The sequence below is a fragment of the Anser brachyrhynchus genome (genome assembly GCF_964034855.1).
Source record: "Anser brachyrhynchus genome assembly, chromosome: 30".
Classification (NCBI taxonomy): domain Eukaryota; kingdom Metazoa; phylum Chordata; class Aves; order Anseriformes; family Anatidae; genus Anser; species Anser brachyrhynchus.
Window position 1 is genome coordinate 1 of NC_137723.1, and position 24,210 is coordinate 24,210.

Below are 24,210 nucleotides of genomic sequence, written 5' to 3' on the forward strand. Positions count from 1 at the left end.
AAATAGCAGAGTTTTGTGCCCCCAAAATAGAGGATTTTATGGCCCAAAAGTAGAGGATTTTGTGCCCCAGAATAGAGGGTTTTATGGCCCCAAAGTAGAGTTGTTGTGTTTTTCTTTTTTTTTTTTTGTGCCCCAAGATAGAGGGGTTTGGGGCCCAAAAATAGGGGAGGTTGTGCCCCAAAAATAGAGGAGTTTCATGCCCCCAAAATAGAGTTCTGTGCCCCCAAAAATAGAGATTTTTTTAAGCCCCCAAAATAGAGGGTTTTTTGTGCCCCTAAAATAGAGGGTTTTATGGCCCAAAAATAGAGGGTTTTTTTGTGCCCCCAAAGTAGAGGATTATTTTGCCTCAAAGTAGAGGTTTTGTGTGCCCCCAGAAATAGAGGAGTTTTGTGCCCCAAAGTAGAGGAGCTTTGTGCCCCTAAAATAGTTTTTTTTTTGCCCCAAAATAGAAGGGTTTTTGGGCACACCATAAAGTAGAGGAGCTTTGTGCCCCCAAAATAGAGGATTTTATGCCCCAAAGTAGAGGGATTTTTGCCCCAAAGTGGAGTTGTTTTTTGTGGCCCCAAAGTAGCGGCGTTTTGTGCCCCAAAACAGAGGGTTTCGGCCCAGAAATCCCCCTAAAAAGCCCCCCCCGCCCCATTAAACACCCCCCCCTTTTCCCTCCCTCTGGCTGCGAGCCCCTTTTGGGGACCCCTTTTTTCCCCCCCCCGGTGCGGGCGCTGGGGTTTAAACCGCCCTCGTTTCCCGCTGCTGCCCCTCCCGCTTCCTCCAAACTCGCTCAAAACCCTACAAACTGCAGCGTTTCAGCCCAATTTTCTCTCTCGGATGCCGGGAGGGAAGGCAGAGGGCTTCGCCCAGCGGTGGGAAGGGAGAATTTGGGGCCGAGCTTTGAGGGAAACCAATTTTGGGGGCTGAGCTTTGAGGGAAACCAATTTTTGGGGCTGAGCTTTAACGGAAATCAATTTTTGGGGCTGAGCTTTAAGGGAAACCAATTTTGGGGGCCAAGCTTTAAGGGAAACCAATTTTTGGGGCCGAGCTTTAAGGGAAACCAATTTTTGGGGCTGAGCTTTAAGGGAAACCAATTTTTGGGGCTGGGCTTTGAGGGAAATCAATTTTTGGGGCTGAGCTTTGAGGGAAGTCAATTTTCGGGGCTGAGCTTTGAGGGAAGTCAATTTTGGGCCAGGAGCATCACGGGCCGGCGGAAGAAATCCAAGCAGACGGCGCAGGTCGGCTTCGTCCCGGAGGTTTCTCGCCGCCTTTCCCTCGGTCGTGATCCGTCGGAGTTGTCGGGGCCAGGCGGAGGAACGCCCCGCGCCGAGGGGCCTCGGGTGCTGGTTTTCCTGGAAGTAAACGCAGTGGGGTTTAAAGCGAAAGAAAGAAAAAAAAAAAAAAAGAAAGAAACCCCACCCAAGTCGGAAGCGAAAAAGGAGAGGAAGGAGAAGCGCTGCGAGGGTTTCGAGCTGGAGGCGGCGTTACGGCGGCCTTGAGCTGAGGCTCTCAGGCTCTTTTTTCCCAAAAAAAGAATGCAATAAATTCATTTATTTAAGAATTTATTCAGTGAAGCAAACTGAACGAGGGTTTCTGACGTGGAATATTCACGTTTAGAGATCGTAACCCGCTTTTTTTTTTTTTAAAGGCTTATCCAGAGGTTTTGACAGTTATGAATTGCGCTGATAAAAAAGCAAAATAAATATATAAGTATATAATAAGTATTCTCAAAGAGGGTTGTAAAAACAACCAGGGTCTGAGCCCCAAATTAATCTGCTTTGTTTTTTTTCCCCAGGCAAACCACAGCAGCTCCCCGGAGTTGGCTCGCAGCGAGGGTAAAAAGAGGCAGGAGCGATGCAAAAACCCAGCGGGCATTTGCTAAAAATAGAATAAAATAAAATAAAATTAAATAAAAATAAAAACTAAAATTAAAATTAAATAAAAATAAATAAAAATAAAAATAAAAATAAAATATAAATAAAATATAAATAAAATATAAATAGAATAATAAAAATGCTGCAAAATCCCGTTAATAAACCCCAAAAGCGCCCCATTGAGAGGCGGGGCCGGAGGGGCCGAGCTAGGCTCACCTTAACGGATCGGAAAGGCGCGTTCTCATTGGTTGGTCGCACGCAGCCAATAGGAAAGCGCAGCTCGGCGGGCAGCCAATAGGAGGAGGAGCTTCTGATCCCCTGCCCCGCGCCGCACACGCGCTGGGGGGGACTCGAGGGGCCGTTGGTGCGCGGTGATGGGGCGCGAGAAAACGGAAAAAAAATAAAATTAAAAATAAGAAAGGGAAAGAAATCCTGGCAGATCTCGAGGCAGAAAAAAAAAATGGAAAGGAAAAAGATAGTTCCTTTCCTTTCCGTTTTCCCTTTCATTTTCCCTTTCCTTTTCCCTTTTCCTTTCCTTTTCCCTTTTCCTTTTCCCTTTTTCATTTTTTCCTTTCCTTTCCTCCAGGAAACGCCTGGCACAGGGCTTTAATCAACAGGATGCTAATTTCAAGCTTAATTAAATCTTGGTTGCTTCAGCTACTTCTCCCTCCCAAGAGGGAGCCCAGCTTGCAAGGGGCAGCAGGGGAATCCAGAGCCGTGCTGGATAAAAATATTCCTCCAGGAACTGTTATTTCTGTCCATCTCTACTTTTTAATTTCTAGAAGGAAATTAAATTGCATGCGGAAGCAAGCCAGCATCACTTCTTACGTGAGGTTTATTTTTCACTTATAAACGGGTCTTGGAGTTCCAGTGTCTTGGGGCAAGGATGTGTTGCACCTGCCGGATGTTTGCCGCCGTGGTTTGGCTTTTTGGGGCAAATTCCTGCGTTTTAGGAGACTTTAACTCGACTTTTCTGGAGCCGGGGAAAAAAAAAAAAGCCCCAGCTTTTCTGGAGCTGTACCGCCGGGGAGCTATGGAGAAGGGGTGAACCTGCCTCTGGCTGTTCCCTTCCCAGGACTAGGGGATGCGTTTTTTGGGGGGAAATACCCGTTTTTTGGGTGGAAAAATGCTTTTTGGAGGCAGCGGGAGCCCAGCTCGGGGGGGAGGGGGGGCAGGGGCGCGCGGCGGTTGACCCTGTTGCGTCCGCCGGGGAGGGGAGGGGGGATGAGGGGAGAGGGGGGGGGCGTTGATTCGGTTCCGTCCGGCCCGGTGCTATATAAAGGGGCCGCGGGGGCCCCGCCGCCCCGCAGTCGGAGTTCGGCGGCGGCGAGAGCGGGAGCGGCGCCGAGCGGAGCGGGGGGGAGCGGCGCCTCGAAGCCGGCGTGCGGGGGCGCCGGCAGCGGTAAGGGCACCGGCCATGCCTCGGGGCAACGCGCTGTCCCAGCCTTCCACCTCCCGGGCGGCCTTAGAGGTGCAGCTGCCGAAGAAGCGGGGGCGGCCGTCGCTGTCGGACCTCATCCTCCGCGCCGTCTGCGTCTCCACGGCTCGCAAAGGCGCCTCGCTGGCTCTCATCAAGAAGACGCTGGCCACCGAGGGATACGATGTGGTGAGGAACGGCGGCCGCCTCAAGGCGGCGCTCGGCGCTTTGGTCACCAAGGGGCTCCTGCAGCGTGTGACCGGCACGGGCATCGCCGGCTCGTTCCGTATCGGTCGCGTCGGTAAGGAGCGCGTGGAGGGAGCCGCGCGGCGCGGGAGGGCGGCCGGCGAAACCCGCCAGCGCCCCGCGGGGAAGACGAAGGGCCCGAGGCGCGCTGTCAAAGCCACCCCGCAGCGGCTGAAGAAGCCGAGGAGACCGCGGGGCAAGGCCGCGGCGGCACCAGCGGAGCCGGCGGCCGAGGGTCCGGAGGCAACCGAGCGCCCGGAGACAGCGGCGGCGGCGGCTGAGGAGGAGCGTTAGGAGCGCGGCGGGGAAAGCAATAAAACCTTAAACCCAAAGGCTCTTTTAAGAGCCACCCCAGAGAGCTCAGCAGAGGGGCTGTTCGCGCGGGGTGCAGGGAGGGAGGCGCCGCCCGCGGTCCCTCAAAGAGCCCCGGGGGAACGGCGGCGGCGGCGGCTCCTCCACCGGCGGAGCCCGGAGACCTCGGGGCGGCGGAGCAGGGAGCGCGCCGCCGCCCAGCCCCGCGCGGGGTTCTCAATCAGGTCCGCACCCCCCCCCCCCCCATGCGCGGAGCGGACCTGCCGGGCGCAGTTCTCAATCCGGTCCGCCGCGGCAGCGGGACCCAACTCCTTCCCCCCCCCCCCCCGGCCCCTTGCACGGCAAGCGGGAAGAAGAATCAATAAATTGCCCCTTTTTTTTTTTCATTATTTTTTTAAACAAACCCACCACCTGCACGGAAAAATGCCGGTTTAAAACCCCATTTACGGCTGAGAAAGGGGCGGGGGGGGCCGTCCCAAGAGGCGGGATCCCTCTCAGGGTCCGCCGATCCGCGCCTTCTCCTCCACCTCCCACGAGCACCGCCGCGGGGCGGCCCCCTCGCAGCCCAGGGCTCCCGGCGCCTCCTCCTCCTCCTCCTCCTCGCATCGCCGGGGCTCTCTGCCCTTAGCCTGCTCCTCGTCCCACCGCACGCTTTTTCTGTCTGCCAAAACCTGCGGGGGGGCCGAGCCGGGATCTGGAGTCCCTTTTGCTGAGGGGAGACCCCCGCGCAGGTCAGAGGCAAAGCCCAGGAAAGGCTGAAGTAAGAAGAAAAGCTTTAAAAAATAATACTAATAGCTGCCTTACCCTTTTCCTCCGTGCTCAGGGTTTTCCCCGTTCCCGGCTTCGGTTTGGATCTCCCTGGGTCTGGAAGGAAGGAGGCAGGGTGGTGGATGCGCCTCAGTCGCTGCCTCCTTCCCCCAAGCCCCTTTTCCTCCTAAAATTACCTCGCAGTTCTTTCAGAGCCTCCTCGAGGGCAGCGTGCTGGCGGCGGCAGGAGCGCAGGCTCTTTTCCAGCTCAGGGGGAAGCTGCAGCCTCGCTTCGTTCCAGCTGGGGAGAGAAACGACAGAGGCGGACTCGGCGTGAGGGATGGGGCTAAACCCGCGCGGGTAACAAACCCGAAATGCTGGGGGCTGAGGGTTTCGCAGCGCTGAGAAGCAGGAAAGTGGAAGTGGTGGCGCTGGTTTCGTCCCTGAAGGGTGAAGCTTTGGGGTTTTGTTGGCTTCGAAGCGGGGCGATGAGGTGAGGAAGCGACGGGGCACCACGTTACCTGCTCAGGCTGCTCCCGGTATCCTAAAAGGGGGGGAAAAAAAAAAAATGGGGTTAAGGACCCCGCGTGCGGTTTTCCGGGGGCTTCGCCTTCGGCCTGGCGAGCAGGAGCCTCACCCGGGGCAGGCGCCCGGCCTCCAGCTGCCCGATGAGGCCGTGGAGCCGCGCGATCTCCTCGGCCAGCCGCGAGGCTTTTTCCGCCTGGGCGGCCTCGAAGGCAGCGTCGAGCTCGGCCAGGCGCCGCAGCACCCCGCGCTCCTTCTCGTCCAGCAGCCGGCGCAGCCGCTCGAACTCGCCGCCGACGCGCCGCCGCTCGGCCTCGCTCGTCTCCTGGGGAAGGAAGCGGGAGAGGAAACCTCCCCCCCCCGCCACCGCGCGTCGCCCCCCCAGACCTCATTTCTTTTTATTTTTCCTCCTTTTTAAGCTAAGGACAAAGTGCTCTTTTCCCCCTCTCATCACCACTCTTTCTTTATAGTTAGCGCAAAAAAAAAAAACAAACGAGAGCCTTGGAAAGCGAGCGTCGAGGGGAAAGTTTTAATTCCTTACGAATAAACTTCCCTTTTGGGGCTTGATACGGAAGTTAAAGGAGCGATGCCGTTAATTAAAGCGATTTGAAAGGCTGATGTGCGGGTGCGCATGGAATCACAGCTGGGCGTGGAGGCAGCACTCACCAAACCTGCCCGGGATCCGCGCGGTCGGGCCCGACCGGGTGTGGGGCTTTGCAGGGCGCGTCGCGGGGATGTTCCCCTGCGTTTCGGTCAGAAAAAGAGAAAAAAAAAAAAGAAAAAAAAAAAAACAAAGCACCCATCGGAGCTGCTGAAGCACCAAGGGGCCCTTACCAGGTAGTCCCGGCGGCGCTTCTCGTCGGCCACCCTCCATTCCAGGAACTCTGCCAACACTTTCCGTAGAGATTGTAGATGAGATTGGATTTTCTCCTGAATATACCCAAAAAATAAAAATAAAAATAATGAAGCAATCAGCTTGGCTTGTTGGCTTTAAAATCCTAAATTATCTGGGAGAGGAAAGCAGCTCCCAAAAATCCGTCTCTGGAATCGGCTCCGGGTTTCCGCTTCTCGTAAGGAGCCGAATCTTTTTGCTTTTGCAGCAGAAAACGAAAATATTTTCTCTTTGCGCCAGGCTCGTCCAGCCGCCGAACTCAGGGAGGAGAAACCCAACGGGATGCCCGCAGCCGGCCTCACCTCCCCGGCGGCCTCCTCCTCCTCGTGTTTCCCAAAAAGCTTCGCGGCCGGAGCCCGCAGCCGCTCGCCCATTGCCACCGACAGCCTCAACCCGGAGGATTTTCGCCCCGCGGGGTTTCTTCAGAGCCAGGAGGCGGCGGCGAGGAAATGCTGCGAGCGGTCGGCCTCGGCGCGGAGGCTTCTCGCCGCTGCCATGCTGCGTCGCCGGAGGTTCGCAGCGGCGCGGGGCGAAGCCGCCCTCCCGCGATCCGCCCCGGGGTGTTCCCATTATCCCGGCGCCACCTTCCCCGGGTGGGAAGAGCAGCGTTTGGCATCCTCGTCCTGCCCCCAGACAACTTTTAAGCCACGTGTTTGACCAAATCGTCGCGTTTCCAGGCTTTGCCCTCTGATGGAAATGAAGCCGGTTCGACCAAATTCCTCCTTTCTGCTGCGGTGCAAGAACGCGCGTTTTTAGCACCTTCTCTCTCGTTTTTTTCCCTCTTTTTTTTTTTCCCCTCCGTAACCTCATAAATGCATCGAAAAAATAAAACGCAGCCGTGAAGCGGAGGAAAGGGCACAATCGGAGCGGGCAGGAGGCGGCTGCGCGTGTCGTGGCCCCGTCTGCAGCCGGGAGATTGGGGCTCTCCTCCCTCCCCGGCTGATAAAAGCTGGCGGGGACAGAGACGGGACTGAGCTTTCGCTGAGCCTCTGCCAGAGAAACGGGGGGAAAAAACCCTAACGGGGGAAAAACCAAGCGAGGGGAAACAAGTGGGGGGAAAAAGCAGCCGGAGGAACCCCAAAACAGCGCTGGAAACGGCCAAGAATAAACCGAAAAGTTTTGAGAGAGGAGAAAATCCCAGCGCTGCAAGGTGGGTCTGGCTTTTTTTTCTTTTTCCTTTTTTTTTTGAGCTTTGTAGCGTTTCTGCAACTATTTGGGGCTTTTATTACCGTTTTCCAGCTCAGAACTGCGGCCGTTTACCGCAGGCCCTCGTTTGTTTGTGGGCAAAGCCCCGCTTTGGGCTTCAAAAGAGGGATTCGAAGCCTTCGGTGCCAGCCCTTATCTGCCCGTGCACGCTTTTTCCCTGGGGCTGGAAGCAAATTTCTCCACTTCTGGCAGCATTCCTCGCAAAATGCTTTTCTCGGGAGACTCGGAGTCAGCTTAGCTCGATTTTTAAGGACGTTTCTTGCTCCTCTGAAGTAAAACAAGTTCAATTTTGTTGCCCAAAGAGCAGGGAGAAGGCAGGGGTGGGTTTAAGGCAGATTCATCGCTGAATTGGCCCAAGAAGGGGGAAATTTCGGGGTATGAATCATATCTGGGCGGTAGATCGCTCTGTCCGGGCTCGCTCCTTGTGTTCCCTTCGTAGTGAGAGGGAGTCGAGGGATTTAATCTGATTTAATCTGAGAGATTAAATCTGTGGGTTTTGCCATAAATAAACCAGGCTCCTTGATGGCTGCTGGAGAAAAATAGCAATTTTTTTTGAGCGTTTTGACTATGGATGGTGGATGAGCCAATTATGCAGGGTAATTTTATTTTATTCTTCTTTTTTTTCCTTCTTTTGGCTCTTCTGGACAGGAAGAGAGGACACGGTGCGTGCTATGGCTTTCTTCCTCAAACCCCGGCCGTGCACGTGGGACTTGGCTGTGGACTACAACGCAGCGAAACAGTTTCAAGGTAACAGAAAATGGTCGAAGAGGAGCCAAGCACCAATTTCTGGTGTCTTCTGGGCTCCATCGGCTGAGAGGTCTGTTGGGGGTGAGGCTCCTCCAGTTCCAGCCTCGCCTGGAGAACCTCCACCTCCTTGTCCTTGTTCCTCCATCTCCAGCCTTGCCTGGAGGTCCTCCACCTTCTCATGCCTCCATCTCCAGCCTTATCTGGAGATCCTCTGTCTCCAGCCTCGCTTGGAGGTCCTCCATCTTCTGGTTTCTCTATCTTCAACCTCACCTGGAGGTCCTCCAACTCCTTGTGCCTCCATCTTCAACCTCACCTGGAGCTCCCCAACCTCCTTGCACTTCCATCTTCATCCTCACCTAGAGGTTCTCCACCTTCTTGTGCCCTCCATCTCCAGCCTCACCTGGAGGTCCTCCATCTCCTTGTGCCTCCATTTCCATCCTCAGCTAGAGGTTCTCCACCTCCTTGTGCCTTCCACCTCCTGGGTCCTCCATCTCCAACCTCACCTGGAGATCCTCCACCTCCTGGCACCTCCATCTCCAGCCTCATCTGGAGGTTCTCCACCTCCTTGTGCCTCCATCTCCTGTGTTCTCCATCTCCAGCCTCACCTGGAGGTCCTCCATCTCCTGGTTTCTCCATCTCCAACCTCACCTGGAGGTCTTCCACCTCCTGGGTCCTCCATCTCCAGCCTCACCTGGTAGTTCTCCACCTCCTTGTACCTCCATCTCCTGGGTTCTCCACCTCCAGCCTCACCTGGAGGTCCTCCATCTCCAACCTCACCTATACGTTCTCCACCTCCTTGCACCTTCACCTCCAGCCTTACCTGGAAGTTCTCCACCTCCAGCCTCACCTGGAGGCCCTCCACATCCTTGTGCCTCCATCTCCTCTCCCTTTCTCCTTGAAAAACGAGCAACGGGAGCGGATTTTGGGGGGCAGTTCATCCTCTGTGCTCGCGTTTGTTCCCGACTCCTTCTCTCTTTTCCTTTCCAGTGGATGTGACCCTGGATCCGACCACGGCCGGCCCCGAGGTGATCCTCTCCGAGGACCTCAAGGAGGCCACCTGGGGCAGACCGGGGCGCCGGTGGCCAGCGGGCCCGGGCCGTTTCGACACGGATCCGTGCATGTTGGGCAGCCAGGGCTTCACCTCGGGCCGCCACTACTGGGAGGTGGAGGCGAGCGGGCGCTTCTGGACCGTGGGGGTGGCTCGGGAATCGGTGCGGAGGAAAGGCCGGATCCTCTTCAAACCCAACGCCGAGATCTGGGGCTTGCAGAAGTACGACGAGCTCTGCGTGGCCCTCACGGCTCCCTCCAACACCTCCGTCCCGCTCCACGGCGGGGAGATCGGGGTCTACTTGGACTACGAGGTGGGGCAGGTCTCGTTTTACGCCCTCGGCACCCGCCGGCGCGTCTTCACCTTCCGCGTGGCCTCCTTCAGCGGCGAGAGGGTCTTCCCCTACTTCTGCGTGCTGCTCTCCACCATCAAGCTGCCCCCCAGGGGCTGACGGGGCAGCAACGGGGTCCCCCCGAAACCGTTTCGGTGCTTCCAGGAGAAATGGAAACGCTCCTCAACGCACCTCACCTCATTTTATTATTTTTTTTTGTTTTTTTCTTCAGGTTTTGGGGTGATTCCATCACCCGTAGCTCACGGGTCTGCCTCACCTCATTTTATTATTATTATTTTTATTTTTTTCTTCAGGATTTGGGGTGATTTCCATCACCCGTAGCTTACGGGTCTGCCTCACCTCATTTTATTTTTATTTTTTTTATTTTTTTCTTCAGGATTTGGGGTGATTTCCATCACCTGTAGCTCACGGGTCTGCCTCACCTCGTAAAATAATAATAATAATGATAATAATTTCTTCAGGATTTGGGGTGATTTCCATCGCCCATAGCTCATGAGTCTGCCTCACCTCGTAAAATAATAATAATAATAATGATAATAATTTCTTCAAGATTTGGGGTGATTTCCATCACCCGTAGCTCATGAGTCTCCCTCACCTCATTTTATTATTGTTATCAATATTATTATTATTATTTTTTCAGGATTTGAGGTGATTTCCATTGCCTGTAGCTCATGGGTCTGCTAGATTTTTATTTTATTTTTATTTTATTTTTATTTTATTTTTATTTTATTTAATTTTATTTTATTTTTATTTTATTTTTATTTTTATTGTTTTTATTTTTATTGTTTTTATTTTTCTTCAGGATTTGGGGACATTTCCACAACGTGTAGCTCGTGGGTCTGCCTTACCTCATTTTATTATTATTGCTATTATTATTATTTCTTCAGGATTTGGGGACATTTCCACCACGTGTAGCTTGCGGGTCTGCCTCACCTCCTTTTATGATTATGACTATTATTTATTAATAATAATTTTCTTCAGGATTTGGAGTGATTTCCACCGCTCGTGGGTCTGCCTCGGGCTCCGATGTCTCTGTTACGGGTTAAATCTGGGAGGTTTTGGGTCTCGTGGCGGTTTGAGCCGGAACCCCCAGTCTCAGCTGAAAGTTGTGGGTTTTAGGGTTATTAAAAGCGTGTTAATAGTTTTACCGAGCTGGTGTTGAGCTGAAATCTTTGTTTTTCCCCCCAAACCCATGCTGACTTCCAGCCCTAATTAAACTCCTGAATTTCAGCAGAACTCTAATACTATTGTCCTAATTTCAGCAGAATTCGCTTAAATACCACCTGCACCTCCCTGATAACAGAATTGAGTTTTAATTGATATTGTTTAAAATCTTTTTTTTTTTCACAGGAATTTGCCCCTCTCCCCCCTTTCACTGTTTTTCCCACTGTTCTTTTTTTTTTTTTGAGCAATTAATGTGCGAATATCACTGGGTTCAGACCCAAATTAACAGGCTTTATTGTTAGAAGGAGGAGGTGTGTGGGCGGAATACGTTTGGGTTGTGATTTAACGGAAAATAAATAAATAAATAAAATAAAAGCTCCAAAATGCCCCCCACAAAATGGCGGCCGCGAGCTCCCCTCACAGCGGCCACGGGGGCGGGGCGTCTCGCTCCGGGCGCTGATTGGCTGGCCGGCTCCGTTGTCCCGCCCTTGCCTGCTGCTGATTGGCTCCCGCCTGCGAGCTTCCCGCTCCTAGCGTGGATGCTGTCGTTATGGAGCGGGACGGGGAAAAAAATCGCTTTTTTTTTTTTTTTGGCTTTTTTTTTGCCTTTTTTTCTACCGCTCTACGCGCGTTCTTGCAGCGTTGCGCGCGGGTGAGCGCGTGGAGCTGCTGTCACCGCTCCCTTCGTCCGCTCTGCGCCGCCGTGGAGGCAGCGGGACCCTCGGGACCTCCGCGGGGCCGCGATCGCGACGGGGATCGGGATCGCGACGGGGATCGGGATCGCGGCAAGGATGGGGACCGCGACAGGGACCGCCGGCGCCCGGTGAGTTCGGGTTCGGGGGGAGCGTTGCAGGTGGGGGGGGGGGGGGGGGGTCCACATTTTGTGTAGCCCTTTTAAGGGCTCGGGGGGGGGGCCGGAAGTCCCGCCCCGAATAAGCCCCGCCCACCGCTTTATAAGCCGGCTCCGGCCGGCTCCGGCCGGATATGAGGCGGGGACTTGCAGGACGCAGGGCGGAGGTCCGCAGTGTGCGGTTCCGTTTGTTCGGGCTGCGGCCTAGGACCTCGTGGGTAGCGGCAGGGGATTGGGATCGGGGCTGGGGTTAAGGTTGGCGTTGGGATTGGGGCTGGGATTAAGGTTGGCGTTGGGATTGGGGCTGGGATTAAGGTTGGCGTTGGGATTAGGGCCGGGGTCGGGAGTGGGTTTGGGTTGGGATTAGGTCCAGGGCTGGGCTCGGGCTCGGGATGGGGGCTGGGATTGGGCTCGGGTTTGGGGCTGGGACGGATTGGGGCTGGGATTAGGGTTGGCGTTAGGATCGGGGCGGAGGTCGGGATCGGGATTGGGGCTGGGATTAGGGCTGGGATGGGGATTGGGCTGGGGGCTGGGGCTGGGCCGCGGATTGGGATTGGTTCTGGAATCGGGGTTGGGGCTGGATTTGGGGTTGGGGCTTGAATCGAGATGGGGGTTGGGATTGGGATAGCTGCTGAGATCGGGATTAATGCTGAGATCGGGATTGATGCTGGGATTGGGGTGCTATAGGCAGCCAAACTTGGCCTCCCCTTTCCTCAGGCTGTGTTCCTGGCTTTCTCCCGGCCCCTCCCAGCCCCCGGAGCCTCCCTACGTGACCTTTTCACCGCGGCGTCACCTCCCCACACGTTTCCTTTCTCACTTTCGCGTCTTTTCTGCATTTCTCCATTCTTTCTCCTCTGCAGGCTCTGTTGCGCCTCCCCCAGGGTGCTGCATTCCCAGCCGCAAGCTGCCCTCGGAGGACCCTTGGCGATTTTGGCCCTGGGAGGCTGCTGAGGGGGGGCTCCTGAGATACGGCTGTGATGCTGAGCCTGGAGGAGAACAATAACGCGGACAACGACTCTGTGTTGGAGGGTAGGTGCATTGGGACAAGCGTGAAGAAGTGGGTTTCGGGTAAGGATCTTTCCCTGTTTGAAGGGCGACAGATCCGTGGGGAATCGGAGAGTCACTGAGGCTGCAGAAGACCTCCGAGGTGGAGGTCAGTAGCCGAGGTTGCAGCCTCGGAGCCGGTGCAGCTGCAGCCCCAGCGCCCGATCGTGAGTTACAGGGGGGATTTCAGGCACTTGCTTCACCGCGCGTGGCCCGGGAGAGCGGCGCGACCGGGCCGCGCCCAGCAGCTTTCACGAGAGAGGCTGACGAGGAGGAGATGTCTCCAGGGCCCCGGTGACTGCGCGCACATCCTGTGACTGCAAACAACCTCTGGGAGGGGAGTGACGTGAGCAGGGAGGGGCCGGCAGCGGTGTGCAGCCGTTGCGGCAGTTACACGGGGCCTCTGCACCGACTCTTGGCAGTCTGTGAGATCACAGTCTGTGACTTCAAGGCCTTGGGGTGGTTGGTGAAAGAGTCTGGGGCAGAAGTCCTTTTCTCTTCCCTCCTTCCATCCCGGGGCGATGGCGTGGGATGGAATAGAAGGATCCGGTCCATAAACGCTTGGCTCCGTGACTGGTGCTACAGGCAGGGCTTTGGGTTCTTTGCTGATGGCTGGTTTTATAAGACGCAGCTAACACAAGGGAAAGGTTTATCTCGCAGGGGTAAAAGGGTTCTAGGACAGCAATTAGCAGGGCTCGTTTGGAAAGCTTTAAACTAGATCCGAAGAGGGGGAGAGTTGTAGCCAGGCTTGCAGCGGTGGGGCAGCGCCCTAGCAGCGATGAAGATCCCTAGGGTGAAATCGGCGTGCTCGGCTCGCTCCCCGAAGCGCCTGGACACCAGCGCACGTAGCGCGGGGAATAAGCAGGAGGAGTTAGAAATCCGCGTTCGGCCAGGAGGCTGTGATCTAGCGGCAGTGACAGAGGATGGGGAGCTTGTCCTCACGAACAAGGAGGGGCTGGTCGAAGCGGTGAAGGTTGAGGGCAGCCGTGGTTGCAGCGGCCATGAGATGGTGGAGTTCAGGATCTCTTGTGGCAGGAGCAGAGGATCGCAAACCCTGGACTTCAGCAGGGCCGACTTTGGCCTTTTCAAGCATTTGCTAGAGGAAATCCCACGGAACAGGGTACTTGAAGGAAAAGAGGCCCAGGATGGTTGGTTAGCTCTTGTCAGAGGATGCGGTTGATGGGGCGGAGTCGAGTTTTGGAGGTCTGTGTCTAGTGGAGTCCCTCAGGGGCCGGTACTGGGACCGGTGTTGTTTAATACATTCCTCGATGACTTGGATGAGGGAATGGAGGGCGCTGCCAGCAAGTTTGCTGACGGCGCTGTGAGAAAAATCTCAATAGTATTTTCAGACGGGATCTTCTCTGAAGCTATTCGAGTCGCGATTGCAATGGCGGGCGTCCTGCGAGCAGGAGCTCACAGTGAAAGTTCATCGTAACCTTCTATTCTGTATTACCCGACACCTTTCTCCCCTGTTTACTTACTTGCTGAGTGCTGCAGGTTCACAACCTCCTTGACGCGCTTCTATACCATATATGTACGATTTTATTTGACCCGCCCTAAATTTCTTTTCTTTCTTTTTTTTTTTCTTACCACCTTTTCTCGTGACTAGAGGGCTCGTGACTTTGGTTTTTACCGATCTCGTACTCCTCATCCTGTTTTTCTTAGCTGTCCTCCTTATTTCGGGACGGCGGGCCCTTCTGCTTACCTGCTTAATGCACTCCCCACTTCTATAGCACGCGATGGCTTTTGAATATGCGAGGTTAGTGGAATTTTCCACTTCAAAAAAAGAGTAGATGTTCAAAAATACGGAAGGGGCGAGTGTCGGGAGGGTGGAGCCAGCCGATGATGGGACAAGGGGCAATGGGTGCAAGCGGGAACATAGGAGGTGCCGCTTAAATATGAGACGAAATCTTTTTAGGGTGAGGGTGACAGAGCATGGAACAGGCTTCCCGGGGGGTCGTGGAGTCTCCTTCCCTGGAGATATTCAAAAACTGCGTGACATGGTTTAGGTGCTCCTGCTCCATCGGGGGATTGGCCTGTAGATGATCTTCCAAGGTTCCTTCCAATCCCTAACGTTCTGTGATTCCGTGGGGGTCCAACCGTCCCCCTCACACCAGCGTCACCCGCAGGGGGTGGGGAGGGCCTGGCCTCTCTCAGCCCCGCTGCCAGGGGTCTGCACAGCGTTGGGGCCCCTAACTTCTCCCCCCACACACACTTTTTGTTGCAGATCTTTTTACTGCTAAGCGTAAGGAGGGAAGAGCTGCGCTCTGGAAGCAATACCTGCTCGTCGCCCTCATCGCCAACGTTGTAGGAGGGGCGCTGCTTTTCCTCCCCATTATCATCTGTGAGTGTTCCCAGGTGGTTTTGTGGCTCTGCCCTGCGGCCCCAGCTGCAGGAGGGGGGAAAAAAAAAAAGGGGGGGGCTCGGTGCATGGAGGGGGAGCCCGTATCCAACCCAGCTGCCCCAAGGACTACCCCCTTCTTTGCTCCTCCAAACCCCTTGATGTATTTTTCCTTAGGGCTCTCTCAACATGCGTATTCCTGCCCCCCTTTGTGGATCGGGTTCGAGGGGAAATGTTTCTACTTCTCCGAAGTGGAAAGGAACTGGACGTCGAGTCGGGATGACTGCCACACGCGCCGCGCCAGCTTGGCCGTGATCCAGTCCAAGGACGAGCTGGTGAGACTGGGGGGTTTTCTCCTGGCCCCTTTTTTTTTGGAGGGGGGGAGGAGGGGGCAGAGATCTGGGGGTGACGTGCGACCCTGCTCCCCCTCTGCTCTCAGGACTTCGTGCTGCGCTACAAAGGTTTTCCTGACCACTGGATCGGGCTGAGCCGCCAAAACCCGAGGCAGCGCTGGGAGTGGGAAGATGGGACCAAATTCAACAGCTCGTTGTGAGTCCGTCGTGCCGTGCGCGCCGGGGGGGGATTTTTGGGGCGAGGAGGCAGGAAGCGTGCGGGAAGCTCACCCCCCCACTGCCTCCCCTGCAGGTTTCTCGTCGGAGGAGGCGAGGACTTCGCTTTCTTGAACGACCAAAAAGTCACCAGCGCTCGCAGCAGCGGCGAGCGGCACTGGATCTGCACCAAGCCGCAGAGCAGGCAGCCCTGAGGCCAGCAGACACGGCGCCTCCGGGTCGCGCAGAAAATACCTCACATCTTGGTGCCCTGGCGGACGTTTCGAGAACCTGACATCGCGGGACAAGGCCCAGGGTTCATTTCTCAGGCCTGCAGGTGGCGTTCTGTCACAGCTGACACGCTTTTGGAGCCTTTTCACGTTTTCTGTCTCCAACCAGCGAGTTTCCTTGCTTCTGCGAAACGTTTTTGTCATCTCAGCCTCTTCTGCACTACATTTTTGCTTTGTCTTTATCGATGCGTAGCATTAAGATTGATAGCAGAGGCAAGGTTGCATCAGGAAAAGCAGCGATGTAGTACGTTGTCCAACTGCCAACAGGCACTCCCATTTCATTTTTAGATTTTAAAACTCTTTCCTCAAGGAATTTGCACTTTTTTAGCACAGGGCGAGGTGCTAACTTTTATAACGGAGGAGCATTTTAAAACACAGTGTTTTGCAAAAGAGATATCAGTATTGTGCGTAGGCAGAAGATATCGCAGGGTGGATGGGAATATTTCAAAACACACGATCCTGGGAATGGTTTGGGCTGGAAGAAGGCTTCAGGATTGTCTAGTTCCAACCTCGCTGCCCTGGGCTGAGGTCCCTGAGGTCCTGCTTGGGGAGGAAGCAGCTGTAACCCATCACCTCTGCTGGTGCTAGCCTGAGAAATGCGAGTAGCGGGTGAGTTGCTTTAACAAGGAGCAACTTCTCGCGCTTGCAGTTCCTCCTGTACTTGAACAAACATTTCAATGCCTCCCAGGCTGGATTGTGGAGGCAGTCTGGTGTCAGGTCTACGTTAATTTCAAACGCTGCCTGTGGAGGAAAACGGTGCCTTTCTCTTGCTTTTCTGCTCCTCTGTGTCTTTGCACTTTATTGGCAGTGTTTTTCTGTGTGCTGTTTTCGTTTATATGTGATTTCCAAATAAAATATATTTTTTTGACGTCTGGCTCTGACTTTTATTTTTTCCTCTTGCGTTACCCTGAGATCCACTGCGAGGTGACAGTGTTACCCCACTCCTTTCTTGCCCTTCCATGAAAACTCCCTCATTGTAAGACCACAGCTACATCCTGTGCCACATCTCCTGAAAATATTAAGCATTTCCTAAGAAAACTCAGGACACTTCACTGCAGTTCACCCAAATCTTGCTTTTAGGACAGCACCTTAGAGAAAAAGCAGATAATCTTTACCAAAAAAACAAGAAATTCTCTGCTTTTGGATCCTGGAAGAGCTCAGCAATGCTAAATGATGCTTCAGGGTGGGATGCAGAAGGGTTTTGTGCAGGAACTCCTCGTTCTTTGCTGACCTAAACCAGACTTCCTGACATTTAGGTGTGTGAAGTCTGGAGGAAAGACTGCAACAGCAGGAAGTGGCACCTTAGTGAACAGGTTTTTGCTATATTTCAGGCCAGTGAATTGGATTTGTTAACCAAAAGTACATTTTTATTGCATGGAATTGCCCTGCCTGTAACAGATGGAGGAATAACAACAAACCTGGAATTCATGCGCTTAGCTAGAGGCAATGCATCAAGTTCATCGCTGCAGAATTCTCCCAATTTGGGCTGCAAGAGCAAGTTAAAGCTAAATTACCTATGTTTGAGGAAAAGAGACTTAATGACAACATTTGGTGCATGCGTGTAGCAGGAGAGGCACGCAGGCTGTAGCTCTCAGTGTGCAAAATAATGAGAGAACAGAAAACCCCAGATTAAGGCTGGCTCTGTTTTTGAGAAGTAATTACAACGTCGTTACTCATTACCGAACACGTTGCTCACCGGTTCCGACGGCACCTCATCTCGTGAAAATCTTGCAAACAGCTCAAAGTGCGTCGAAAGCCCTCAAAATACAGGATCGAGTCGACGTCAAGCCAGGCAAGGCTAAAAGGTCACGTTTCTCATGAGGTATTTGTACGAGGAGGCTCCTCCAGGGGATTTGCTTCTATGTCCCCAGTCCTGGAGGTGGCACTGGTGGACTTGATTTGGAGATGGCTGCTTGCTGGGAGGAGCCAGGTCTTGAAGCTCCCGGAGTCCGTTTCTCATGCAATTTTTTTTCCAAATACAACCAAAAATAAGAGCGCTGCTAAAAACCCTGCAATCCTCACCGTCACACCTTCACCAGCCGTCTCCTCAAAAAACGTCTTCCCAGGATGGAGTTAGCCGTGCAAATGTCCCATGTTTCACCTGCAGACCCTAAAAGCCACAGATTCCCAAAGCAAAAGATTCCAGAAAATCCTTGGAGGTCCATCCTTGCACCGTTTCCACGTGCTCATTACGAACTGGAAAGCTTTTCCCAGCCGAGCAAGCTTGAAAACTGCTGATGTAACTTGCCAAAAATTAGGAAAAACTCGAATCCGATGCCATTCGACCTTTTTTTTCCCCTGTGCAGGGCTGCATGTTGATGTCTCCTTAGAGTGAATCCTCCGCGCGCACACGCATGGTCTCGCTGGCAGTGTTGTGACTTCTCTGGTGCTCTGAAATTTCGTTTCAGTGCCGTTGCGAATGAGTCATTGCCACGTATGACTGTGCTGCCGTGAGAAATCATCAGCTGTCGGCCACTGTGTGGCAAAGCTGGGTTGCAAATTTAAGTAGTAACTTTAGTTCCTATTCAGCAGTTTCCGGCTGAATTCCCCCCCTGAGTTTCCTTCAAAGTTTCCGAGCTTTTGTCTCATTTCCCCTGTTTGTTTCGGGTGTTTAGGAGCTGATGCAAAGGTTTTGAGCTCGTCTCGTCTTGTTGCCTTTGCCTGGGCTGTTCAGCGCGGGCTTGGTGCAAACCCAGTTCCTCTCCGTGCTGCACTGGGAGGAGCGGAGCCCGGTGTCACCCAGGTAGGCACAGAAGCCACCTCCTTGGACCTGAAACCTGAAGGGCGGAAGAAACAGCCGGCCTCAGACGGGAAAAGGGAGAAAAACCACACTGATGATAGTCTAAGGAGAACAAAAAATAACCAAAAGTAGGAATCTAACAGCGTTTTGGCCCCGCTTCCACCTCTCAACTGAAAGGGAAAAGCAAAGAACGGCTGTGGAAGCAACGTGGCCCTCTCCAGGTCTCATCGCCCCACGGCTACCTCTGGATCCACCTCTAGAGCTGGTCCCAAATCCCAGAAGAAACGCAAGTTTCAGGGCCGGAGAACCAACAGCCAGCACGATAACGATGAAAACCCCCCAGACTCACAGGTGGGACGGACGTGAGTGGTTCACCCATTTCCATGGTTGCTCCTCCCCTTCCCGCGAAAGGCCAACCCAATGCTCCGAGATGCCTTTATATCTCATTGTGAAGCTCTGGAAAAGACCAAAGACTTTAGGGCAGCTCTCAGGGTTTTGGGACATGCCCAGCAAGTCATCTGTAGAAACCTCCCTCCAACCAATAATCTACATTTTACGAGTTGCCTGCGCTCCTTTGGTGCTTGAATTGTTCAGTCTGCTACCAAAAAACAATAATCTTTAAGGCAGAGACCTACTTCATTGTTGTCTAGAATTTTTTTTTCCTTTTTTTTTTTTTTTTCTTTTTTTCCCCTTTTTGCTACAGGGCTTGCATTGGTTGGCTTTGGTGAGAAGCTCGGGGAGAAGACCCATAAAACAACCATTTTCCCCATCTCCTCAGCCCAGGACTGGGAAGAAGATACTGAAATAGCAGGCAAGGAAACCAAAAGGTGGCAAAAACGGTGGTGGCTTTTCTGGGGGGCTCCATACCAAGTCTTCCACGCTGTCGAACATGGCCAGGGAAGCACCGAGAGCTGAGCAGTTGTCCTGGCTGGACGTCCAGTTCCTCTCAGCCTCCGAAAAATGGTAGCATTTTCCTCTATACCCGATCCAGTCGAACGGACACCGAGCACAGGGCTGGGGTCGAGGTTGAAAAGCGTGCACTGTCATGGATAGAGCAAAGGGGGCAGGAAGTGTGGGGGCTGTACTTTCAAAGCAGAAAACAGGCCACCAACGACGCGGGTTTTAGGAGGATTTCCAAAAAGTCCTATGCCCAAACGTGCCCTAAGGTATCGCTGTCCATCATTAATGCCAAAGCAGCGATGGGCAAAGGAGAGAGAAAGCGTTTCTCTTGTTCCTGCAGCCTTCTTGGCTTGGTGGGACTTGTGCCAACATCTCTTGATGCTTGGCCAACCAGCAGCCCCTTCTTTACCAAAAAAACCCTTTTTGGGTAAAGTCTGACGATCTGTTTTTTAAAGAATGATGCCGCAGAGGAGATGGGTTTGGCTTTCTGGAGAAGGGTTTCTGCACTCATTGAAATGTCCCTCACCTGGAGGGGACACCTCCTGGCCTTGATTTTGTCTTCGTCAGGAGCACGGAGATGGACTTGGCACAAGTGCAATGACCCAAAGTGTCTTGGGGAGGGCACAGAGACGTTGTCCCAGTGATGAGCACCTCGACACTCACCTGCAAAAGCGATGGCGGTGACGAGCAGAACCAGGAACACCACTGCCACGGTGACCTGGCAGGCAACGCGTGCCCCCGGCTTCATCTCCAGGCTGGAACCTGCAGGAGAAGAGACCCTCAACATCTTCATGGGAGCACCGAGGGCAACAGCACACTCCAGGTCCAGGGAATTGACCCCAAAGGCCTTTTTTGCCTCTTTTTGCTCAAGGAGGAAGAGGAAGGGGTCAGTCTCTCCCCTACGTTGGGTGTACTCGCTATCACTTGGGGTGAGAAACAGCAAGAAGTTTTGAATTCTTCCCCGTGAGGAATAAAATTATGGGTTTTTCCTTCTTGGATACTCTTCTTTAGGAGGGGAACATTGTCTTTTCCCCAGCTCTAGCTGCAAACCTCTGCTCTGTAATGCCTGTGGGCATTGCACCATACGCACAAGTGATTTCGTTTGAATTTCTGTCATTACAGCTCGAGGGACTTCTTTCGCAACCCGAACCGAGATGCTTTGGGTCTTGCAATGACTTGAGTCATGCTCAGCCCATCGCTGGGTCTTCTGATCTCGAACACGCTCTTATCTTAACCTCTGCTCAAAGAAACTTCTGTTTGCTATGGGGTTTGCCTTCGCTTCCTCCTCCTTGCGTGTCATCACATGAACCACATCTCATGCAACAAGCCCTCCTTCCCTCTCTTCTTTTCCCTTCCCCGTGCACCGAAATAGAAATCATTTTAGACAATAATTCCGACACCAAATATGCCAATAGAAAAACCATGGCTCAAAGTCAATTGGGACAACTGGAAAGACCCCAAATCCCCTTTCCCACCTGCTTTGGTCTACCAAGAGGATGGTGGAGATGGGAGGAAAAGTCAACTGAACCAAAATAAGGCAGTGTTGAAGAAAGGAAGGCAGAGGTTCGTTAATATTATGCTAATTTATCTAATGCCACACTCTTTTTTTTGGTCTTTTCACCCTTCTTCTCTACCAATATCTCTACCAACATCTCTTTATTCTTTAATTGAGAACCAGGGGGTGAAGACACAAAAGAAACACTGACTCACGGAGGATTCATAACTAAAATCTTCCAAAGTGTGACTGCTTAGCAAAATTCCACCTGGTGCTTGCTGAGCTACAAAAAAATTTTCCCTTGAGGGAAGTGCTAGAAAACCCAAGACTCAGTTTTTCTTACCACCCCGTCACCCTTACATCAGCTTGTTTTTGTTCTCAGATTATAGAAGGCAGAAGAAAGCCTTGTTCGGGCCAGTGCTCTGCAGTTACCTCCCCGCTTGCTTCTTTCCGTGCCCAAAAAGCCGGGATATTCCCTCGTTTCCTTCATTTCGGGAGATGCAGGTGGGGTGGCGATGGGGCACCTGAAAACCAGAAGATTTCACCTATCAGAAGCTGTGACCCAAGGACACGTTTTTTGGGGGGGCTCTCTCCATCTGGTTCTCAAATCGTGGTCATCTTCGAGGTCCATCCAAGCTCAAGCCAAACTCATTGCAACGATTCAAAGAAAAAGCGCGATTTCCTCTCCCTCTGATGTTAATTTTACACCGCCTTTACACCTCAGCCTTGCCGGGGATGGGTGAAGGCTTTGCAAAAGGAAGAATTTTGTTCCATTCAGCACCAAAATCAATCCCCCCCCTCCGCCCCCCGCCAACCAGCAGTCGCGCACCATCAGAGCGGCAATCCTGGATGAGAAGAAAATTAAATGTCCACGTAGCGTAAGAAAACAAAACACAGAAAAAAAACCAAAACATCACCCCCAATTTGTGGGGGGAATTAAATCCCTCCCCCCCGCAATCACAATTCTCCCCCTGCAATCAGAGTTTTCCTTTTGCAATTAGAGCTTTCCCCGAGCAATTAATTCCACCCAGCAATTAATTCCACCGTTTGCAATTAATTTTTTTCCACCTGCAATTATTTTTTCCCCCTGCAATTGATCCCCCCCCCCCAATTGATTCCCCTTCCCTTGCAATTGATCTTTTCACCCTGCAATTCATTTTTTTTTTTTTCCCCCTGCAACTCATTTTTTCCCCTTGCAATTCGTTCTCCCCCCACTTCCAAGCCCGACCCCCCCCCCCCCCCCCCAGCCCCGGTACCTGTGTCCTGCCGGTGGGAGCACTGCGCGCTCTCCTGCTGTGTGAAGTGCGAAGCCTTGTGTCAAATAAACCTTTTTTTCTGGGGGATTTTCCAGAGGATCCAGCTGGCGACGGGGCCGTGCAGCTGGTGGGGAGATGCCCACGAGCCCCATTCGAGCAGGAAGCAGCTGCTCTCCTGGCCCCCCCCTCCAGCTCTGCTCTCGCCACCTTCACCCCATGGGGGTTGCTATAAATAGATATGTATCTATTTATATACATAATATATATTTATATAGCATTTTAATCATAGAATTTATATAGATATATTTAATTTATAGAATTTAACATATATGTACTGTTTTTATATATATGTAGTAATTTATATATACGTAGTATTTTCCTATATATATATATGTACTATTTCTCCCTATATAATATGTAGTATTCTCTCTATATAGTATTTATATATATACACATAGCTTTTATGTCATAGAATCATAGATATATACACATAGTGTTTATATAGAGATATACACATAATATTTATAGATATATACACATAGTATTTATGTAGAGATATATGCACATCGTGTTTATATAGAGATACACATAGTATTTATATAGAGATATATGCACATAGTGTTTATATAGAGATATACACAGTATTTATATAGAGATATATGCACATAGTGTTTATATAGAGATATACACATAATATTTATAGAGATATATACACAGTATTTATATATATATATACACATTCAGATTTACATATACATAGAATTTTTCTCTCTATATGTAATATCTATATATACTATTTTAATCAGAGAATTAATATATGTATTCAATTCATAGAATTTAATATATATAGGTAGTGTTTATATATGTATATGCAGTATTTTTATATAAGTAGTATTTTTCTATATATACACATAGTATTTCTATATATACATGTAGTATTTCTATATATTAATGTAGTGTCTGTATATACACACACAGTGTTTATATATATAGGGTTTTATATAAATATGTGTAGTGTTTTATATATATATATATAAATACTACATATATAGAGATGTATAGCATTTATATAGAAATATATACAGGAACAACCCCAGACTTGTGGCTGAAGTTAAACGAGCAGCTTGAGTCTTGTCACCTTGCCAACTGGGGAATCCCCGAACCCAACGGAGGCACCGAAGTGGAGGCCCAAGAGTGGAGGCCCACGAGCGGAGGCAGCCAAGCGGGGACGCAGGAACTGCTGAACAGGGCCGACGCGAGGAGATCACCAGCCTGCTGGTTTCACCTGGCTGTACCAAGGATTTGCACTGGTGCAGTTTTTACACACACACACAAATATACAAACACACATATATATTTATATAGTATATATGCATACTAGTGGTAATTTGTAGGATTTTTTAGGTAATTTCTGGGAAACTTGCATATTTCCTGGTAGTAACTTGTAGGAAATACATGTGCACTCAATGTATATGTACCATATACATATTATATATATGTAGTATGCATGTATAATACATACATGTAGTGCATATATATATACACACTGCTTACATACTATACACGTACTACATAGATGTAGTAACATATAGAAATACATGAAATAAATATAGTATAAGCAGTATATATGCAGGGTGCATATACTGCATACTATATATTCTCTCTAAGTTGTATGTATGCAGTATGTTTTATATATGTGTATGTTTATATTTATATAAATATATATATTATAAATTAGATATATGCAACATATGATATATATAATGCAAATTTTATATATCATATAAATTATATATATAAGCATACCCATATGATATATTCATAAGCATAAACATATATATTTGTATCTATTTATATATTTACTTTATATATATTTATATATTTACTTTTAAATGTTTATATACTTACATATAATTTTATCTTACATATTCGTATTTATATTTGCAAGTATGTATGCAGTTTGGATAGAGGTACTGCATGTATAGATAATGTATATTTTGCTCTAGGAGTGGCTTGGGGTGTTGTCCTTGGACCGTTGCTGGTTTCTGTTTTCCCAGAAACTCGCTCTGAAGCTGACTTGTTCCAACAACGCCTGCTTGGGCTGTGCCCTCTCTCCTTAATGCCTCCGATCCTATGCAAAAATATGCAGATTTCTATCCCTTCCTGCCTCCAAGGAATGGGATTGCCAGGCAAATGCACACAAGGGGAAAAATGCAAAGAAAAAGGTG

The 24,210-nt window shown here is 51.3% G+C and overlaps 5 protein-coding genes and 1 long non-coding RNA gene across 14 annotated transcripts; 3 read left to right on the plus strand and 3 right to left on the minus strand.

Moving 5' to 3' along the window:
- Positions 1-676: 676 nt before the first annotated feature.
- On the plus strand, positions 677-4,182 carry H1-7 (H1.7 linker histone). The gene has a single exon (XM_080571244.1). It carries the CDS (start codon positions 3,280-3,282, stop codon positions 3,817-3,819), a length of 540 nt encoding a protein of 179 aa, XP_080427370.1. The 5' UTR covers positions 677-3,279; the 3' UTR covers positions 3,820-4,182.
- A 14-nt stretch (positions 4,183-4,196) lies between these two features.
- LOC308184235 (uncharacterized protein) lies at positions 4,197-6,982 on the minus strand. 3 transcript variants are annotated; one of them, XM_080571146.1, is made up of 7 exons: positions 6,304-6,982; positions 5,944-6,039; positions 5,222-5,460; positions 5,106-5,128; positions 4,782-4,885; positions 4,642-4,701; positions 4,197-4,546 (listed from the first exon to the last, which is right to left on the minus strand). In XM_080571146.1, the coding sequence occupies exons 1-7, from the start codon at positions 6,809-6,811 to the stop codon at positions 4,332-4,334; spliced, it is 1,245 nt and encodes a 414-aa protein (XP_080427272.1). In that variant the 5' UTR covers positions 6,812-6,982; the 3' UTR covers positions 4,197-4,331. The 3 variants fall into 3 exon arrangements, with proteins under 3 accessions (XP_080427272.1, XP_080427274.1, XP_080427273.1); XM_080571148.1 differs by having other exon boundaries at positions 5,222-5,434; positions 6,304-6,521; XM_080571147.1 differs by having other exon boundaries at positions 4,365-4,508.
- Positions 6,983-7,024: 42 nt separating this feature from the next.
- LOC308184262 (E3 ubiquitin-protein ligase TRIM7-like) lies at positions 7,025-9,489 on the plus strand. Its single transcript, XM_080571234.1, has 3 exons — positions 7,025-7,151; positions 7,856-7,954; positions 8,942-9,489. Exons 2-3 carry the CDS (start codon positions 7,879-7,881, stop codon positions 9,451-9,453), a joined length of 588 nt encoding a protein of 195 aa, XP_080427360.1. The 5' UTR covers positions 7,025-7,151; positions 7,856-7,878; the 3' UTR covers positions 9,454-9,489.
- A 136-nt stretch (positions 9,490-9,625) lies between these two features.
- On the minus strand, positions 9,626-10,856 carry LOC308184274. The gene is made up of 2 exons (XR_013942617.1): positions 9,862-10,856; positions 9,626-9,776 (listed from the first exon to the last, which is right to left on the minus strand). It is a non-coding gene; the product is annotated as an uncharacterized lncRNA (long non-coding RNA).
- Positions 10,857-11,026: 170 nt separating this feature from the next.
- LOC308184264 (C-type lectin domain family 2 member D-like) lies at positions 11,027-16,459 on the plus strand. Of its 4 annotated transcripts, none has more exons than XM_080571242.1 (6): positions 11,027-11,341; positions 12,229-12,397; positions 14,640-14,756; positions 14,931-15,088; positions 15,193-15,302; positions 15,399-16,459. In XM_080571242.1, the coding sequence occupies exons 2-6, from the start codon at positions 12,346-12,348 to the stop codon at positions 15,514-15,516; spliced, it is 555 nt and encodes a 184-aa protein (XP_080427368.1). In that variant the 5' UTR covers positions 11,027-11,341; positions 12,229-12,345; the 3' UTR covers positions 15,517-16,459. The 4 variants fall into 4 exon arrangements, with proteins under 4 accessions (XP_080427368.1, XP_080427367.1, XP_080427366.1 ...); XM_080571241.1 differs by lacking the exon at positions 11,027-11,341 and adding an exon at positions 11,435-11,535; XM_080571240.1 differs by lacking the exon at positions 11,027-11,341 and adding an exon at positions 11,446-11,582.
- Positions 16,222-24,024, minus strand: LOC308184249 (C-type lectin domain family 2 member D-like). Of its 4 annotated transcripts, none has more exons than XM_080571179.1 (8): positions 23,891-24,010; positions 23,082-23,289; positions 21,983-22,208; positions 21,159-21,250; positions 19,895-19,993; positions 19,199-19,371; positions 18,681-18,787; positions 16,222-18,368 (listed from the first exon to the last, which is right to left on the minus strand). In XM_080571179.1, exons 3-8 carry the CDS (start codon positions 22,132-22,134, stop codon positions 18,203-18,205), a joined length of 789 nt encoding a protein of 262 aa, XP_080427305.1. In that variant the 5' UTR covers positions 22,135-22,208; positions 23,082-23,289; positions 23,891-24,010; the 3' UTR covers positions 16,222-18,202. The 4 variants fall into 4 exon arrangements, with proteins under 4 accessions (XP_080427305.1, XP_080427306.1, XP_080427307.1 ...); XM_080571180.1 differs by having other exon boundaries at positions 23,075-23,289; XM_080571181.1 differs by lacking the exon at positions 23,082-23,289 and having other exon boundaries at positions 23,891-24,024.
- Between the last annotated feature and the right edge of the window lie 186 nt (positions 24,025-24,210).